Source organism: Ambystoma mexicanum, chromosome 5p (assembly GCF_040938575.1).
Source record: "Ambystoma mexicanum isolate Mex_15411 chromosome 5p, UKY_AmexF1_1, whole genome shotgun sequence".
In the NCBI taxonomy this organism is placed as follows: Eukaryota; Metazoa; Chordata; class Amphibia; order Caudata; family Ambystomatidae; genus Ambystoma; species Ambystoma mexicanum.
Window position 1 is genome coordinate 246,379,859 of NC_090930.1, and position 20,038 is coordinate 246,399,896.

The following is a 20,038-nucleotide window of genomic DNA, read 5'->3' on the forward strand; positions in this document are numbered from 1 at the left end:
TCTCCCCTTCCTCAGGGTCTGAGAAATCCCTTAACGGGTCCGTTTGCCAATCCGAGACTGAGACAGACGATGGCACCATAGTTGGATCTCGAACCGGAGATCAAGGTTTATGCGACGATGCTGTAGACTGGACCCTTTTCGGTGAAGCACTGAGTGTTCTGCTCCTGGATCTACATGGAGGGTCAGGCGATCGTGCTCTTTTCTGTGGTCTACTCCTGGAAGGGGAGTGTCTTGGTGTACTATGTCGAGGCGAGATGTCCCTCTGGGGGGTTCTCGACTCCTTCGGCACAGATGACCCATTCTTTTCTTCTTGAGGTCGGTTGAATTCCTCGATGATCCTTCGCATCGATTCCATGAGCTCTGGGTCATAAGGATCGGCAACGACCTCAGTAGACGGTTGCCAGGGAGGACTGTTTTTCTTGCGGGTCAGAAAAGGTTGCTCACCAAGTAAATCTGTGTCTGCAAACTCCTCTTGAAAAATGTCAGGAAGTTCTGTCATCTCTTTTAAAGGAGGTAATTGTGCTCCAACTTGTTCAGGAGCTTCTGAAACAGGAGGCGTTGCTCCCATAGGCTTGGGGAGACTACGCACATTGAACTGTTTATCCGTGACGTCCGCGAGGGGTGTTTTGGGCCCCATTTCTTCCGTAGACGAAGTTTGCGGTGTCGTCGACAGTGCTTTCGTCGAGGACTTTCGTAGAAGTTGACCTCGACGACGAGGATTTGGTTATGGACAATAGACTTGGAGTGTCGTCGTGGGTTTCGTTGACAGCTTGGTCGTCGGTGGGTCCCTATCTTTACAGCCGCTCGTAGACTGCTGCTCCGTGGACAACTGCCCCCCCGCTGCCCCTCAGTTTTTTTTAAAACGCCTCATCTTTGGAGGCCATTTTTTCTTCAGGATGTCGTATCTTGTGGCCTCCAGAGCCCAAGGGAGGCATGGAAGAAGTGGTTTCCAGCTTTCTCTTACTCTTTTGAGTGGGAGAGCAACTCCTTTCCACTGAAGAGGCCCTTCTCTTAGAAGTTTGTCCCTCAGATGGTTTAGTAGACAGTACAGGAGCTGTTTTAGCAGACTCCTCATCAGAGGACAGACCTTTGGGTTCTAGATGTAACAGAAGTCTTCTCTTTCTGTCTTACAGGGTTTTGGTGGAGAAAGACCTGCAAATGTTACATTTGTTGATGTTATAAGGGTATACGCAGTAGATGCAGTGGTCATGTGGATCCTTCATGTAGACCAATTTTTTCCTGCACCTCGTGCAGTCCCTGAACAGGGAAGGCTTCTTGGCAGCCTGAAGTTCAGTCATGCTGAGGAAAAATTCACTCGACGATTTTGGGGAAAGAAAAAAGATTCTTGGTGCACAAAAGTTCAGAATAGATAGCCCCTAAGCAGGGGAAACAGTAGAATATATTTTAAGAATATATACTACAGAAAAAAAGAGAAAATTATTCGAAAACTCAGAGCTGGAGGATTCCCTGTTGGACTACGGTGAAAAATCTGAAGATGGCTGACTGGGGCGGAGCTTAAGCCCTGCCACCTCATTGGTTGGGGCCATAAAGGACCAAAGTGAAGTGGAGGGACTACACCATAGAACGGCTCATAGGCCACAATGGGGTATTTACATGCATTCTCTATGAAAGATGTATAATAAAAATGTTTAATAATTATTTTTATTACCGAGGATTTCCAGTCTGACGACAGGGAATATTCAAGCATGTGCATCTATGAAAGATCCAGTGCTGGAGAAACACTTCTCTGGGGAAGAGCACATGGAATTACAAGGCCTGAGGCCTAACCCAGGAGCGCTGGTGAAAGCGGTCCGTTCCCGTTGACACGGAAAAGAGGACTAAGGAGTGGTGCTGGTGGGCAGAGAATTCCAAGAATCCAGACTGGGAGAGAGGCGCAAAGGATTAGTCGCAGATAGTCAGCGCTGAAGGCTTCTCTCTCTACGACGAAACGGCAGTCTGCACCTGTTGGGGCTTGGAAACCACTGTGGCGCTGGGGGCATCAACTTGTCGACGCTCCCGAGAGGGAGCAGCCATCGACCACTTCCACGCCCCTGTTGACGTAGAGCCCGTAGGATTTGCCAGCAGTGATGGCGTCAGCAATTTGGCATGCGTGGGATCGAGAGTGCTGAGCGCCGCTTTAGCTGCCAAGGCCTGCTGTTCGGGGGCGCACCCACACCTGCAGCGGCCTGTGCCTCTAACATAGCCAGTATTTGGCTTTTGAAATCTTCCCACTCTTCTCGAGTGGTTGACCCAGCCGTGGAGAGTCCTTTCCCTGACGACAAGCTGGACTTGTGTCGACGATGGTGGTGGTACCTTTTCTGGCTCCTCCAGTGGGATCGCTTCTTGGCCTTCCGTTGATGAGGCTCCTGCTCCTTTTTGGGGGTGGGCCCTTCGGTCTCAACATACTGGATGTTAGACCGCGACAGGGATGTTGGCGATGGTCGGTGCAATTCAAGTTTGGCTCCTGCTCAAGTATGGACTCTGGGTGCATCTTGGAGCACAACGCGCATCCCTTCATGTCGTGATCTGTATCCAGACACCACAGATAAATGTTATGCGGGTCAGTTACCAACATTTTTGAAAGGCAGTCGGTGCACCTCTTAAAACGAGAGACCCAGGGAGCACACATACTCTCGGTCGAGGTGTCTGGATAATAAAATATGACGAATTTCATCAAACTCAGAATTGAAGACTTGGTTCGTGTTCCTCACAGCAGCGTGTTGAGCACATGGAAAAAAGGAACTGAGGCATGGGGCGTAGTGACATGATATGGGATACATTACTCACCGTAATCGTATTTCTGATGCTTGTATCTGCTTAGATTCACATGCTGTGCATAGGCCGACATCTAGTGGAAGCTGCGGAGTATTACAGTTTGTTTTTCGAAAATCGAAAATGGGCGTCGACACAGGCGTGCCAGTAATACTATCCCTAGTGTGACGTCCACTGTACCCAAGATCCCTCACGCGTCTGGGATCCTCAGATTGTATTTTTTCTGACATGAGGAAGCATGAGGAGTAGCGTGAGTACAGATAATCCAAGCAGATAGACAGAAAGGTAAGACTACAAGTAATCATGCGCCTTCTCTCGGAGGGGAGGAAGGGTGGGTCGCATGTGAATCTAAGCAGATACAAGCATCAGAAATACGATTACGGTGAGTAATGTATCCCTTCTGAGGCTTGTGGAATCTGCTTAGATCACATGCTGTGCATAGATTAGCGAGCAGTACCCGAAGAAGGAGGTGGGATGTGAGAAGGGTCATGAGCAAACAGGTGTCTTAGAACCGCTTGTCCCACTTGTGTATCTGTCTTGGAATGAGTGTCAATGCAGTAATGCTGAGTAAAAGTGTGAATAGAGCTCCAAGTAGCTGCTTTGCAAATGGTGTCGAGGGGAACATTTGCAATGAAAGCCAGAGTGGCACCAATGCCTCTAGTAGAATGGGCCCTTGGCGTAAAAGGCAGAGTTTTTCCAGAAAGAGAGTAACACAGCTGTATACAGTTGATAATCCACTTCGAGATCGCGCCTTTAGAGACGCGATCCCCCTCTCTGCCTGTAGCTACGGAGACAAACAGTTGATCTGTTTTTCTTAGCGGTCTGGTTTTATTTACATAGTAGAGGACCGCCCTACGCACATCAAGGGTGTGTAGTTTCACCTCAGCCGAGCTTTGCGGGTTCTGGAAGAAAGCCGGAAGCTCGATGGACTGGTTTACATGGAATTTAGATATAAATTTAGGTGAAAACCTAGGGTGTGTGCGTAAAACCAGTTTGTCTTTGTGGATAATAAAGAAAGGATCCTGCACTGACAGAGCCTGAATTTCACTGACCCTTCTTATGGAGGTAATGGCTACTAAGAAGGCCGTTTTATAAGTCAGGTGTTTGAGACTACTTTTATGCATGGGTTCGAAAGGGGGGCCCATGAGTTTAGCTAGCACCACATTGAGGTCCCATCCTGGCGGTGGGTTCGAAATAGGAGGGTGAAGTCTCTTTACTCCTTCCATGAAACCTTTAACTACTGGTACTTTCCACCACAATACTTTGTTATGGGATGTGGTGTAAGCCGAGAGGGCTGCCAGGTGTACTTTCAGAGAGTTAAAGACCAAACCTGCGTCCAGCAGGTGGAGCATGTATGTTACCACGTTGGAAGGAGTGCAATCAACTGGGTTGATTTGTTTATTCTGGCACCAAATAACGAATCTCTTCCACTTGTCAAAGTAACAGTGCCTTGTGTTTGGTTTCCTGGATTCTTTTAGGATGTCCATACACCTCTGTGGTAAATTGAGATGCCCAAACTCTATGACCTCAGGAGCCATGCTGCCAGGTTCATTGAGTTGGGTTCCTGGTGCACTGTTTGACCTTGTTGCTGGGACAGTAGGTTGTACCAGGCTGGGAGTTTGATGGGCTCGCACAGTGCCATCCTGCGTAGGTGTGGAAACCATGGTTGTCTCGCCCACATGGGAGCAACTAGGATGAGCGTCATCGATTCCTTGTTCATCTTGTACACCACCTTCCTGATGAGGAGTTGGTGGAAAAGCGTACGCAAACATCCCTGACCAGTTCATCCACAGGGCGTTCCCTTGGGAGTCTGGCTGGGGGAACCTGGATGCAAATCCTGGGCATTGTTTGTTTTCGCTTGTGGCGAATAGGTCTATAGTGGGGAAACCCCACTGAGAGAAGAGATCTTCTACGATCTCTCTGTGAAGGACCCATTCGTGTTCTTCTGGGAGGGAGTCTCTGCTTAGGGCATCCGCTAGGGAATTGAGCTCCCCTGGAACATGTTGTGCTGATAGGAAGATGTTCCGTCTGAGTGCCCATATCCAGATTTTCTGGGCAAGCTTGGACAGATTTGGCGAACGAGTCCCTCCTTGTTTGTTCAGATAGAACATGGCTGTCGTGCTGTCCGTCCGGATCTGCACTGACAAGTTTAGTAGATGGGGCTCGAACGCCCGAAGCGCTCGGAATACTGCCAGAAGCTCTAGCAGGTTGATGTGGTTCTTGGCTACTGAGAGAGACCAGAGACCCTGAGCTGTGTGGTGGAGATGGTGAGCTCCCCACCCAGTCAGGCAAGCATCTGTAGTTACCACTGCTTGTACTTCGGGATAGTAAAAGGGTTTTCCCCTTGCGAGATTCTCTTTTGTCCACCAGTGTAAGCTCTGTACGAGTGTTGGCGAAACGACCACTAGATCGTCCCACTGACCACTTGCCTGAGACCACTGTTTCGCCAACCATTCCTGCATGGGACGCATGCGCAGACGCGCGTGGGGGACCAGGTAAATGCATGACGCCATCATGCCCAGTAACCGCATTGCTTTGCGTACCGTTATTTGTTGACCTGACTGATAATGTGGAATTTGCAGTAGTATATTCCGAATTCTCTCTTCCGAGGGGAAGGTCAACCCTTTCTGAGTATCTAGGATTGCTCCTAGGAACTGTTTTGAGGTGCTTGGCACCAGACTTGACTTCTTCTCGTTGATAGAGAAGCCTAATTCGTGGAGGTCGATAGTCCTCTGAATGTTTGACCTGCAAATTCTTGGGGTTTTATGAGCCAGTCGTCCAGATAAGGGTACACTGGGATTGTCTCCCTGCGTAGGTGTGCAGCTGCCACCGCCAGTACCTTGGTGAATACCCTTGGTGCTGAAGCTATCCCGAAGGGCAGTACCTTGAATTGGTAGTGGCGACTGTCCACTTTGAAGCGCAAGTATTTTTTGTGCGCTGGGAGCATGGAAATATGAAAATAAGCATCTTTCATATCCAAGGTTGCCATGTAGTCCCCCTTTTTTAGGAGGGGGATTACCTCTTGTAGCGTGGTCATACGGAATTTTTGGGGCTTGACATACTTGTTGGCAGGCCGTAGGTCACATACTGGGCGCATTGTCAAATCTTTCTTTGGCACAAGGAAGTAAGTTGAATAGATACCCTTGTTTACCTGGTGTCCTGGGACGAGTTCTATCGCGTCCTTTTCTAGCAGAATGGCGATCTCCTCGAGAAGGATCTTCTGATGTTCTAAGGAGTGTATTCTTTGTCGTGGAGGGTGGTTCCGGGGACGCTGCAGTAATTCTATACAATATCCTGTGGACACTGTTGACAGCACCCATCTGTCTGAGGTGATCCCTTCCCAAGCCTGGGTGAAGTTGGAAATGCGTCCCCCTACTGGGGTTGCGTGAGAAGGGACCCTGAACTGAGCGTCACTGCTTTGGCGGAGGCGTGCCACCTCCCTTGTTGGGGCTGCCTCTGCCTCTTCCACGACCTCTCTTGTTACCCTTGCTGTAACTTTGGGTAGACTGCTGGTTGTTGTTCCATTGTGTACCCTGTCCTTGGGCATAGTTGCCTCTTTGTGAATTTTGGCCGCGTGGGCGACGAAAATTACTGTTCCCCCTCTGGTTCGGGGGTTTGTTGGTAAGCTGGCCAAGGGATTTGAGAGTCTCGTACTCGTCCTTGGCATTCTTAAGTGCGTCTTCGACCGCTTTCCCAAACAATAGATCTGGTTCCACCGGCTTGTCTATTAATGAAGCCTGTGTTTCTGTTTTGAACCCCGACTGCCGTAACCATGCATGTCTCTTGATAACAGTACCTTCTGCTATCAATCTTCCTGCGTTGTCTGCAGCGTCGAAAGTTGCTTTTAAAATGCAACCAGACACGGTTCTCCCTTCTGCCGAGATCCGAGCCAACTGGCCCTTTAACGGTTCAGGAGCAGAGGCTATGAGCGCCGCAACCTCTTCCCATTGATGGCAGTTGTAACTTGCCAACAGGGTGGTGGAGTTTGCAATCCTTGCTTGGTAGGCGGACGTTGAGGCTACCTTCCTGCCAAACCCGTACAGTCTTTTGCTCTCCTTGTCGGGAGGAGCTTCTGACGATAAGGGTGTCCCAGCCCTCTTCCGAGTGTTGGTAACCACTAGGGAGTCTGGTTTAAGATGACCTCTTATATAAAGAGGGTCAGACTGGGCTGCCCGAAAAAGTTTTTCGACTCTGGGGTTGACGGCTCTGGTGAGGTTAGGATTCACCAGGGATGGATCTATTCTACGTTGGATGGATTTAAGGATAGGGATGGTCTGAGCGACCGGCCTCCTCTCTCTCACCAACTCTTCTGCGAAGTCCTTTTCCTCCTGTACACCGTGGGTGTCGATGTGAAAATGTTCTGCTGCGCGAGCAAGAACTTCATTAAGGAGGGGTTGGTTATCAACTGGCGAGTCGGTAACTGGGGCTTCGCTCTCTACCGGGGAATCCACTCTGTAAATTTCCTGCTCATCTTCTACCTCCTCCAGGTCCTCATCCTCCGCATAGTATTCAGACCCGGTTCGTTCCTCCATAATCGTAAACTCCTGGTCCCCTTCAGGGAAATGTTTTCCTCGGTATCTGGGGTGTGGAGTAGAGTATGGAGTAGAGTAAGGCTGCACCTCGAAGGGGTCAGGTCTTTTGACCCGGGCCTTTTTACTTAGGGGGATAGGATCAGAGGAGCCTGAGGGTGTGGGCCCTTGAGGGTCATATGAAAGGAAATGTTCAGGGTTTTTGTCATAAAAATCAGCTAAGGAAGACATCCTTGACATGACCCTGTCTATGTCCTCACTGGACCATTCTTTGGAACAGGGTATGACTTTAGTAGGCAACTTAGAGGACTTATCAAGGGTACCCTTGCTTGATGTTGATGTCCCAGTAGATTTATGTTTATCTGTCTGCTTGGGGTGGAAGGATGGTCTTACAGGAGTGGAAGGCTGAGCTTTCCGCTGTTTCCCTCCCTCCCCGTGCGTGGAAAAATGTTTTCCCTGCCCCTTGGAGGCCCCAGAGACTTTCGACGCCTGGCGCCGAGGGTCGGGAGAGGTATCTTGTCTTGAGCGTGGGGCCTCGCTGGTGTTAACTGCGCTCTCGGTCTCTTGGAGCGCGGCCTGGGGGTGGAAGTCATCTTCGTCCTCCGACGATCGAACTTCCGTTAATCTAGGGAGCGAGGCACTCTTGGCAAGAGTGGATGATTGCCTTGCGTCATGAGGCGATCTCGATCGAGAGCGCCCAGAGGACACCGAGTCGGACCGTTCTATCCGTGCCTCTTTCCGAGAAGTCGACGTCGTCGAGGTTCGGTTGGACTTGGTGTGCTTAGTGTGTGTAGGGTGTGTAGCGCTTGCGTCGCCGGGGGTCTTCCCCATAGCCGCCCTGCCGGACAACCTTCCGAGGTCGGGGACCTGCGCTCGGCAGTCTTTCGACGCCGTAATGCCCTCGCCGTCCGAAAGTACGGCGTCGAGCCATCGCTGAAGGCGCCCTCCGCTGCCATGGCTGCCTGCCTGGCGTGGTGGGCCCAACGCTTTGTCGAACGGTCCTTAAGTGTTTTAGGTTTAAACCTACTACACGCTCTGCAGTTCGCTTCGGGGTGGTCCCTCGGCAAGCAGAGATTGCACGTGGCGTGCCTGTCGACCCAAGGGTATTTGCGGTTGCACTTGGGGCAGAATTGGAAAGGGGTACCCTCCATACGCACCTTGAGGCAGAGGGCTGGTAAGTGTAGGAAATATATAAGGTGTACCTATATACCAAGAGTGAAGAGTATGTACCACCCCCCACTCTCCCTACTTGCAGGGCCGAGGCCAGCGGCCTACTAGGCCCGGGCCGAGGCTAGCGGCCGAGATCCGTCGTGCAGCAGCCGACGGTCGATGTCTTCTCCAGCCGTCGTCGAGTGTAGATGGTCGACGTTGGGGTGGGGAAGGATGTCAATAAATAATTGTAAATTGCAATAATTAGCAAAAGTATGGCTAAGGCCAGGGGACTCCGCAAGATGCTTCCGACCAGTATGGCGGAAAAAAACAATCTGAGGATCCCAGACGCGTGAGGGATCTTGGGTACAGTGGACGTCACACTAGGGATAGTATTACTGGCACGCCTGTGTCGACGCCCATTTTCGAGTTTCGAAAAACAAACTAATACTCCGCAGCTTCCACTAGATGTTGGCCTATGCACAGCATGTGATCTAAGCAGATTCCACAAGCCTCAGAAATATATATATATAACACCAGATGTCACGTTCGTAGCAGATGATCGAACACTGAGCAAGACCGATCGACGGCAGGGTTGAGGGCCACTACGCCCCCTGTCGAAAAGTTTCTGAGCAGCAGAGCTGGATGAGGATATCTATCAGATGAGGAATCGGCATGAGAAAAGCAATCCATTGAAGAAAACGCATTTTGGTTGAGTAATCTATTATTTGTTTTGTACACTGTTTAACAATTGTTGGAATTTGCCCCTGATGAATGGACCTTGAGTAGAGTTCACAACAAATGAAGTGCAAAGTTTGTTACATGATATTTCATGAATTCTGACTGGTTGATTCCCTCATACTCTATTGCATACCATTTCTTTTTTTACTTTCAACATAACCTACTGATTCAGATTCTGCCAGAGACCCAGCTGCTGGTTTTCGTGAATCCATTGAGGACCCAATCTTCTGCACTTGGTCCACACGAAGGATGTCAAAGGGTTGAGGGTGCAGAGGTCACTTGGCATCAGGATTCATTTTCGGTCAGTCGCAGTGCCCAGGAATCAGTCCCAACCAAAGAGTTTTGATAGAAGGATCCAAATACACAATCAAATAGAGATCATACAGAGTACAGATGCTAAAAAAAGCTATAGCTCATATGAATCACATGTGGACATCACGAAAATAAAATATATAGCAAATTGTATCAATTCAAAATAGCTGAATACACGAAGCAATAAAATATATACATGAAACAGAATTCTAATAATTGAACAGAAAAAACAGAAAAGAGTACTGATGACTAAAAAATGCATCCGTGCTTTAAAGTGCATTGAGCAGTCTACAAAAATCACAAATAAATCAATAGTTTACTAGCTGAGACAATCACAAAACGAAGCAGTGTTTTCTGTATCGAGATCGAAGGAAGTACTTGAAACATATCCCCTAAGCAAGTTTTAACATATTTGAATACTCAAAGGTTAATGTTTCCATCAGGACCGGAAGGAATAATAATTGAAACTAAACCAAATATTGAAATACAGCCAAGAAAATATACCTAAAGTGTTGCCACATGTGATATAAAGTACCTAGACTTGCAGATCTCCCTGTGGTTAAGGGTATCTTTATGCCCACCGAACAAATCAACAAGGATGTCTGAAAACAGTCCCAGACAGCTTGTAGCAAAAGGCACAAATGAGGAAAGATGAATAACTTCTCCAGGACAGACCGCCACAAAGTACCTCACGGAGTGTTGCAACAGGAGTCATCAGGGAAAGGCGGCGACAGGCGATCTTCAAGCGGAAAACACAGATTTTCCCTTGGTGCTTGACAGCTGAAAGTGCAGGGGACTTGTGGCATAAGCTGAAGATCTGCAAAGTTCCAAGGCTCTGCTTGCAATGGCTGCAGTGGGGTAGCCAAGGAGAGCTAACTGGTCAGCCCACCGGTTGGTCCAGGGGTCAAAGCACCAACAAAGCGCTTCTTGAGATCAGGGCAGAGGAGCAGGGCATCCCCGGGACAATACTGGAGTTGATGCTGGTCAGCTGCAGAGGTCGTCTTCGGGTCGTCAGCATGCTGTTCTTTCTAGAAGTCTTGGCTCCAACAGTGATCTGATGAATAGTTGCAGGAGCCCTCCTATTATCCAAGATTCAGGGTGGGAGCAAGCCCAAGCTAACCAATGGTATATTTATGCACCATTCAAACTGCTACTGGCTATCCAACCATGGGATAGCCACTGGTCACCACATTTACTCATCAACAGACTTTCTGGTACCAGATCATCTCAGAATCCTTCTCTTGCGTGCACGCACTCAACCCCACAGACCCACCCAGTGCCACAACTTTCTCTGGGAAAGGAATTACCATATAAGGCATTTCCTGACCTGAGAAGGTACGAAGAATGCCAAACAACAATATGGCCAAAGAACCAGCAGAAGAAGTTGCTGTATGGCCATTGTTGGGTGTTAACCACCTTTAGTAGTCCTTCACGGTTAATGTAAAAGTGAATGAGTCAAATAACAAAACCGTAAAAATCTCAACTGCCACCGGCTTGTTTTAGGCACATATGAAATATAACTGAAAAGACATTATATAAAAGGACTTAAGGATACCAAGTATACTAACTGCACTGCAAGAAAGTTGTGTACAATTGCAACAATACAAAAATTCACAAAGACTAGTCTCTCAGCACTGATGGCCTTAGGGGCTGAACAGGTTCCCCATAGGAATGAGCCAAAGTGCAAGGGAAGTAAAGCAGAAGGATTTACTTACCTCCAAAAAGTCAGTACAGGGTTCAAAACAAAGCATAGAAAAAGTGTGTCCCATAGAAATCCCTGAGGAAAACAGCAAAATGAAAATCATTTAGCAATTTCCCTCTCAGAACCTCCCCAGGTTCTGGCTCTGAAAAGGCATCTTAACAGTGTCCAATAGTGAGAATTAATGCAGGACAGTGGATTAGCAGCAGTTATATTAATGATTTAGTTTGCTGTAGCAATTCTTTTTGCCATAACTCAGTTCAGCAATCACCAAGAAAAATATAAGCAAGGAATGCAGAAGCGAACATTATAAACTAGTCAAGGTCTTACGATACAATGCACAAGGTATTCATACCATCAAGTATTTTCCGTTTTCCAGTTGCTGGCTTTGTTTTTTTGCTCCTAATTGAAGAACCTCTATTACTGATTCCACTGATGACCGACATAGTGTCATCATCGCCTCCAGCTAATAAGGAATTTCGGTACGACATTAGAGGCAGCCAAACATCCTCCCTTCTTAAAGACATCTGAAATGTCATGAACTTCTCCAGGTATGAGTACCTATGAAAGAAAAACAACTTAAGAATAGGACTCCTGTCTGGAATAGATCTATTTTTTAAATAGTGTATGTACCACACATGTATTAACACATCATGGATAGACATTTACAAAATCTAGCGCATGTAAATAATTTTTAGTAAAGTGGTTGCTCACGCACATCAATGCCTTTGCTCAAACCTTTCAGAATATAGGACATCCAGCGTATGATAACGCAATAAGAAGGAGTTCAAAGAAAAGTCAATTTTCCATGAATCAGGAATAGATTGTAACAGTTGGGCTGAGGATATAGAGATAGTCTCACATAAGCACAGCTGGGAGTGGGGAAGGTGGTAAGAATGTTGAGGCTTTGCACTGAAGAATTCCTAAATACTGGCCATCACACTTGTGGAGTCTAGTTCTATTTATCACCCCTTCTGCCAGATGAGAATTTCTTGAAACATTTTCCACAACAAAAGACCAACTTAAAGATGAGCTGATCCACTATTGGAAGGATCATCATTACTTGAGAAAAGTGTTGTGGAGGATTCCTTTTGCAGCTTTGTCACCCATTTCAACAGTACCCCAGTGTTAATCCCATCAATAGTTTGCATGAATCCCAGATGGATTTTCAAAATCAGCACTGGTGGGAGGATTTCGCGAGGCCACTCACCCTGTTTGTGTTAAATCGGAAAGACACCGAAAGGTTTGCCAAAACCCAATCAAGGTAAGGTAGCTGAGCAGTAAAGGCTTTGTCCCAGTAAAAGCGTGAGTGGTATAAGGCTACAATGAGTCCACACAGAGCAACACCAGCGATTCCAGTTAGACAGCAGGTATATAAATACAGTTTTTTTTTGGATCAACATAACTTTTTATTGGCATTTATAAATAACCGCTTTATCAGGCTTTGTGAGGTGTTGCTAATGAGTAACATAACCAAAATGAACATGGCCTCAACTGAGGCAAACAAACATGGGGGGTATTTCGGGATGGTCCGGGGGATGGTTGCAGTCGTCTCAAATAAGCGTTAAAGGGCGTTAGTTCAATGATCGTGGTTGGTTCGACCGCTATATCTGTTGGCCGAGAGGGCCATTGGTCTATTAGTCCATTTTCGTCAGCCAGCGGAGCGCTGGTGGTTGCATGGCCACGCTCGGAAATTTTTGCAAAGTCCAAGAAAGTGTCCTAGATGTTGTGAAACTTGTTCCTGTTGCCCAGGTGGGTGGCAGTGATTTTTTCGGCTGCGGCGATATCCCAACACTTCGCCCACCACATCAGGATCGCCGGGTCCTCCGGGAGTTTCCACAGCTTGGCGATTGAGATTTTAGCTGCCGTTAATAGATGCGTGCAGAGATCCGCCAAGTTACCAGTCATTGGGAACTGACCGTGTCTCCCAGTAGGATAATGCCTGGATCCCACAGGATCGTTAGGCCTGTGATCTGTCGGATTTGTTCCAGGACCTCCCTACAGAATCATTCCGCTTTCGGGCATGTCCAGAGGAGGTGAAACAGCGTTCCCGTCTCTCTGCAGCCTCTTCAGCAGTGTGGCGGGGTTGCATTTCTGAATCATCTCCGGTGTTATGTACCACCTGTAGCACACTTTTATGGCTCCCTCTTTATTCGTCACACATTTGGAGGCCTTGTGGGTTCTTGTCCAGATGCGGCCCCTGCTGGTTATATATAGTTCCTTGCCCAGATCTCTCTCCCACCTTATCATATAGGGTTCCTTGGATTTGGGGTCTGTTTTGTCCAGTAGCTTATACAGGGTTGAGATATTCCCCTTATGCGGGGTTGCCACAAGTGTGCATTCCAGTGCTGTGATTTCTCTGTGCCCGTGCGTCCTCATTGTGTCATGGGACAACCAGTGCCGGAGTTGGGCATAGTGGAACCTCCCGCCCTCTGGAACCTGGAACTTCCTTTTGCAGTCCTCGAACGTGAATAGGGTGTCCCCCCTCGTATAAGTCTACCACGTGTTTCAAACCTCCCGCCTTCCATCTAGAGAAAGCATTTTACCCCTGACCTGGGGTGCAGTCTGGGTTCTCCCATACCGGAGTGAGCGTGCCTTCCGTGCTTCTGTATTTCCACCTCCTGGCTGCTTGCTTCCAGCTGTCTTCTGTGTTCCTACTGGTTGATAGGGGTCGGGAGCTTGGGCCAAGTGGTGTGTGGGAGGGATTCTAGCGTGTGTTGGCTCCAGTCCTCCTCCAGTTTCAGCCAGCGGGGTCTGTGCATGCCTTGTTGCCACCTGAATGCTGCTGAGTACTGGGCGGCTAGGCAGCACCTCTCGACCTCGGGGGCTCCCAAGCCACCTGACCCCAGGCTCCTGAGCAACTCTCCACATTACTCAGGGTTTCTTGCCCACCCCAGACGAATTTTAGCATATTTGCTTGAAGTTTCTGCTTGCCTTTTTTGGGGATTGCTACTGGGAGGGCTCGACAGTGATAGATCAGTCTGGGGATCAGGTTCATTTTGAGTGTTGTGATCCTGCCCAGCCAGGCGATTTCTTGATCTTGCCAGCGGGTCATGTCCGATTGCAGGTCTTTCAGCAGGGGTGTGAAGTTTAATTTATAGGCGCGTTCTGCTAGCTTGGGTAGGCTGACGCCTAGATTGTTTCAGTGGGATCTGGCACATGGGATCGGGAGGCTAATTGATAGCGAGTCCAGTGTTGTTTTCGGGATGTTAATGCCCAACGCTACAGATTTCTTAAGGTTGATTGAGAATCCAGATGCTGCTATGAAACTGTTCAGCTCTTCCCAGAGCGCCGCCAAGGATGTGCCTGGCTGCGATAGCGTCAGCACCGCGTCATCGGCATACAGGGCTGCTTTTTAAGTGTCACTCTTAAATTTGAGTCCTTGGATTATAGTGTTCCGTCGGATCCTGGTGGTGAACGGCTCCATTGACGAGGCGAAAATAAGAGGTGACAGGGGGCAACCCTAGCGGGTGGCTCTGGTGATCGTGATCCTGGGGGACATGGCTCAGTTGAATCTCAGATTTGTGGTTGTCCATTTCCGAAACTTCGGGCCGAATCCGTAGCGCTGCAGAGTCTCTCCTATGTAGCCCCAGTCCAGCATATCAAATGCCTTGTGTGCATCGAGCGACACCACTGCCAGTCCCCTACCGTTTTGTTGGCCGTCTCGATGATGATTATGGTAGGGGCCCGGAGTGAGTCGGGGGCCCGCTTCTCCTCCCCTTTGTGGACATCGCTAGCAGTGACAGGGGAGCCTGATCTGGGGGAGAGACTTGACAACCTGGGTCGCAGCGCACTGTTTGCTCTGGTGACCCGTCCACAACATCAGGTGCGCCTAGTCCGTCAGGCCGGGAGTTGTGTTCTTCATTGAGCGGATCACTTCCGATACCTCCTCTGGAGTATTGGGGTCCTCCAGGGTGTCGATCTGCGGATGGCGGGGCGGTCCTGGGACCATTTGCAGGTAGGATGCGTGCGCTGCCGCCTCCGTGGGCTTCCCTGACATGTTGCTGTGGCGCTCGGTCATGATGGATAGCTTTTCAGGGTACGAGCCGTGGGGGATCCCGTCTTGGTCGCGTAGGACTGTGATGTTTCTGGTGTGCACTTTCTTGAGCTTGTGCGTGAGTAGGCGGTTGGCTTTGCTGCTGTTAAGGAACAAGTTACTTACCTGTAACTGTTGTTCTCCAGCATGGGTCTGGCATGGATTCACATGCTCATGAATATTCCCCGTCGTCAGGCTGGGAATCCTCGGTAAAGAAAAAACCAGTATCAGTTTCGTTTCTGATCTGTCTTTCGTAGTAATAACCAATCACTGGTCTCTGCGTCATACTGACCACAGCCAATGACTGCCCTCTACCTAAGCACCGCCTCTGGCAGCCATCTTCAGATTTGGAAGCACGTGAAGTGGCAGTATGACCAAGTGAAAAGCCGCAGAGGGGTAGGCGGGAGGGTTCGCATGTGAATCCATGCCAGACCCATGCTGGAGAACAACAGTTACAGGTAAGTAACTTGTTCCTTCTCCAGCATGGGGTCTGGCATGGATTCACATGCTCATGAATAAAGAATACATAGCAGTACACACATGCACAACCACGGGAGGTGGCAAAGGCTCAACATTAAGCATCTTACCTCCTCACCAGGCTCACCTCAGGCGAACAGGTTGCGCAGCACTGCTTGGCCGACCCTGGACTCCTCCCTGGAATCCCGATCGACGCAGTAGAATTTCGTGAAGGTGTGCGTCGACCTCCACGTAGCAGCCCTGCAAATGTCCAGCAGGGGCACACCAGAAAGGAACGCCGTGGTAGCTGCGATCGCTCTGGTGGAATGGGCTCTCGGACGGCCAGGCAGCGGTCGGTTTGCCAACCGATGACAGTACATGATACAGCCGGAGAGCCATCTGGAAATGGAAGCCTTCGAGAGAGCCTTCCCCTGATTGACAGGTCCAAAGTTCACAAAGAGTTGTGACGTCTTCCGAAAACACTTCGTGCGGTCCACGTAGAACTTCAGCGCTCTAGCCACATCCAGCGAGTGCAAAGCCCTCTCAGCCGGCGACGAAGGCGACGGGAAGAACACAGGCAACACCAAGGGTTCGTTGAGATGGAAGTCCGACGGTACCTTGGGCATGAAGGAGGGGTGCGTCCTGAGCACTACCCTCGTGTCGTGAAAAGTCAAGTACGGGGCCTTGCAGGAAAGGGCCTGGATCTCTCCCACCCGTCGTGCGGAGGTGATGGCCACAAGAAACGCTGTTTTCCACAACAGCAACTTCAACGGGGCCGAGTGCAGAGGCTCAAACGGAGGTCCCATGAGCTTGGTCAGCACCACGTTGAGCTCCCACGCCGGGGCCGGAGCCTTCACCGGCGGGAACGATCTGAACAGCCCCTTCATGAATTCTTTCACCAGACGATGAGACCACAAGGACGTCCGGCCCGTGGTTCTGGTGTATCGGGAGATCGCAGCAAGATGAATCTTGATGGACGCGTGTGCCAGTCCAGCTTTGGCCAGCGTCAGCAGGTACGGCAGTACCTGGGGAGCCGTAATCCGTAGAGGGTTAATCTTCTGTGCGTGGCACCAGACAGAAAACCTCTTCCATTTGTGTCCGTAGCATTTAAGAGTCGAGGACGCCCTGGCCTTTGCAAGAACCTCTCTGCAGTCGGCCGGTATGTCGTATCCTCCAAACTCTAGCGCTGCAGGAGCCAGGCCTGCAAGTTCAGCGATTTCGGGTCGTGGTGGAGGATGGCGCCTCCTTCCCTGGAGAGTAGATCCGCGTCCACCGGCAGCTTGATTGGCGGGGACGCTGACAAGTCCAGAAGGTCCGGGAACCATATCTGCCTCGGCCACGCAGGTGCGACGAGGATCATCCTGCACCGTGACCTCTTGAGCTGGTTGACGAGCCGGATTAGCAGTGGCAAAGGAGGGAACGCGTAGAGGAACAGGCCCTCCCAGGGGAACGAGAAAGCATCGCCCATGCTCCTCGCCTGGGGAAACCTGCTGGCGAACCTCCGGCACTTGGAGTTCGTCGCCGTCGCGAACAGGTCGATCTGGGGTGTGCCCCACCGTCGGAAGAGGCGATCCACTAGATCCTGCCGTAGTTCCCACTCGTGGCACGAGCGCAGCTCCCTGCTGAGTGAGTCGGCGATGGTGTTTTTTATCCCTGCCAGATGAAACGGCACCAGAAACATCCTTTGGGCGATGGCCCAATGCCACAGGTCCTGCGCCTCCTTGGACAGTGCTGGGGACCTGGTTCCGCCCTGTTTCCTGATGTAAAACATGGTGGTGGTGTTGTCGGTGAAGATCCTCACCACCTTGCCCTTGAGGGACGGAAGGAAGGACCTGAGGGCCCAGAACACTGCACGGAGCTCCAGGACGTTGATATGGAGGGACTTCTCCGTCGGGAGCCAAAGGCCTCTCGCGTGCAGATTTTCGGTGTGCGCTCCCCACCCTTCCAGGGAGGCATCCGTGGTCACTGTCTCCTGGTGGTCTGGGGTCTGGAAGTCCATGCCCGCCGTCAGATGCGCGCGGGTGCCCCACCACTGGACCGCTCGGCAGAAACTCTCGTCGAGTGTGATCCTCTCCTCGAAGCCGCCCGTCGTTTGGATCCAGCGCGCGTCCAGGAACTCCTGCAACGGGCGCATCCGGAGCCTGCACATGGGAATGAGGTAGATGCAAGAAGACATCATTCCGAGGAGGGACTTGATGGACCTCACCTTGGCCGCGTCGGAAACCAACATCCGCTGTACCTTGCCCAGGATGGACCTGGTCCTTTCCTCCGACGGGGAGGCCAGAAGGGACACTGTGTCGAGCTTCGCTCCCAGAAACAGTGCGTTTTGCGCGGGTACCAGGTGGGACTTGGCGTAGTTCACGGAGAATCCCAGGTCCGTGAGAAGTTGGACGGTCCTTGCCGTGTGATCCACGGCGAGCTCCCTCGTCTTGGCTCGGATGAGCCAGTCGTCCAGGTAGGGGTAGACGTGGATCCCCTCGCGGCGCAGCTGCGCCGCCACCGGTGCAAGGCACTTGGTGAATACCCTGGGTGCCGACCGTAGTCCGAAGGGGAGGGCTTTGAACTGGTAGTGACGCCCTTGGACCACAAACCTGAGGAATTTTCGGTGCCCCTTTAGGATGGGAATATGGAAGTAGGCATCCTCCAAATCCAACGACGACAGGAAGTCTCCTTCCTCCAGCTGACCCAGGACGTGCTGGAGGGTGACCATCTGGAACTTTTGCGCCTTGATGAACTTGTTCAGACGTCGCAGGTCCAGGATGGGGCGCCATCCCCCCCAGTCTTCTTCTTCACGAGGAAGTATCTCGAGTAAACTCCGGAGCCCCGAAGCCTCTTTGGGACGAGTTCGATGGCGCCCTTCCTGAGCATCGCCTTTACCTCCAGGAGACGTTGAGGGACGTGAAGTTCTTTCCTGGGCACGGGGGGGACGCGCGGACACCTTCTTTGAAACTCGAGCGCGTGGCCCCGGGCCAAGGCGTCCAGCACCCAACGGTCGGTGGAGATGGACTCCCACACGCTGACGAAGCTCGCCAGCCGGCCTCCCACCGGGGTGCTTCGGTGGGGGCCCGACCCCACGGCCGGTTCAATCCTGCTTCGACGAGGCTTTGCCGCCTTGACCTCCTTGGCGACGACGGCGGGGTCCGCCAGACTTGCCTCGTCCTCTGTAGGCCTCCTGAGCCGACGAGCGGGCCGCTTGACGGTAGGTGGAGAAACTTCCGCCGGAACTTTTGGAGGCGCCCTTGCCTCCGCTGCTCCGAAAGGGCGTCCGTCGTTGTTGCAGAACTCCAAGGGCCCGGGCCGTCTCGGTGTCCGCTTTAATGGCCTGAAGGGAATCGTCCACTGTTTTCCCAAACAGGTTGTTCCCATCGAAGGGCATGTCCAGGACTCTGGTCTGAACGTCTTGACGGAAGTCCGTAGCCTTGAGCCATCCACGCCGCCTAAGGCAAACGCCGTTGCCCAACTGGCGGAACCCAGTGTCGGCGATGTCCGTCGCAACGGTAATGGCGTGGTCCGAAGCCACCTCACCTTCCTGCAGGATCTCCAGGGCCTCTGCTCTCTTGTCGTCCGGCAAGAAGTCCAGCAGGGGAGCCAGTTTGTACCAGAGCTCCCTGTCGTAGCGGGCCACGATAGCCAAGGCGTTGGCCGCTTTAATCGTCGTCGCCGCAGACGAGATGACTCTGCGTCCCATAGCGTCCAATTTCTTTCCCTCGCCGTCCGGTGGGGAAGTCGATGTGGAGGCCGCACCCCCCCCCCCGCTTTTTTCCTGGCTGCCGCGGAGACGACGGAGTCCGGGGTAGGCTGCGCCCGGAGGCACAAGGGGGCCGTGTCCGGGACCCGGTACTTCTTCTCGTACCAGTCTCTTCTAGCTGGCGTCGTGGAAGGGTTCTTGAGGAGGGTGAGGCCCTCATCCCAAATGTCGTCCAATAGAGGCACTGAGAGGACCGTCTTCCTCTTGGCCTCGCGCCGCTGATAAAGGAAACCTTCCTTCTCCTCAGGGCAGAGTTGGAAAAGCTCGGATGCCCTGGTGATCATGGAGTGGAACGATCCAATCTCGTCGGGCGGAGAAGCCCTGGTGGGAGGCGACGACGGTACATCCTCGTCGTCCGTACCCGTCGCTGCCGTGTCAGTCCCCGTATCATCCCCTCGGGTGGACGGGGAGGAGGGCTGGAAGGGGCGCGACGGCTGAAAAGGAGGCGGAGGGTGGATCCTTCTTTTCTTGGTAGGGGGAACACCAGAAGGTCCCGGTTCTGGGTCCCCCGACGGGAGAGGTTCCGTCGGCAACGGTAGTCTCGTCCTTATCTCTGAGCATAAGGACTGTATAGCCAACAAAATGGCCGCCGAGTT

At 51.3% G+C, this 20,038-nt stretch overlaps 1 protein-coding gene across 6 annotated transcripts in view; it reads right to left on the reverse strand.

The window, feature by feature from the left end:
- STAG2 (STAG2 cohesin complex component) overlaps positions 1 to 20,038 on the reverse strand; it is a 2,060,662-nt gene that overhangs the window by 319,410 nt on the left and 1,721,214 nt on the right. For all 6 annotated transcript variants that reach the window (XM_069612659.1, XM_069612661.1, XM_069612663.1 and 3 more), the window contains exon 31: positions 11,558 to 11,763. In XM_069612659.1, the coding sequence (XP_069468760.1) occupies positions 11,558 to 11,763 (206 nt within the window). The remainder of the gene's footprint in view (positions 1 to 11,557; positions 11,764 to 20,038) is intronic.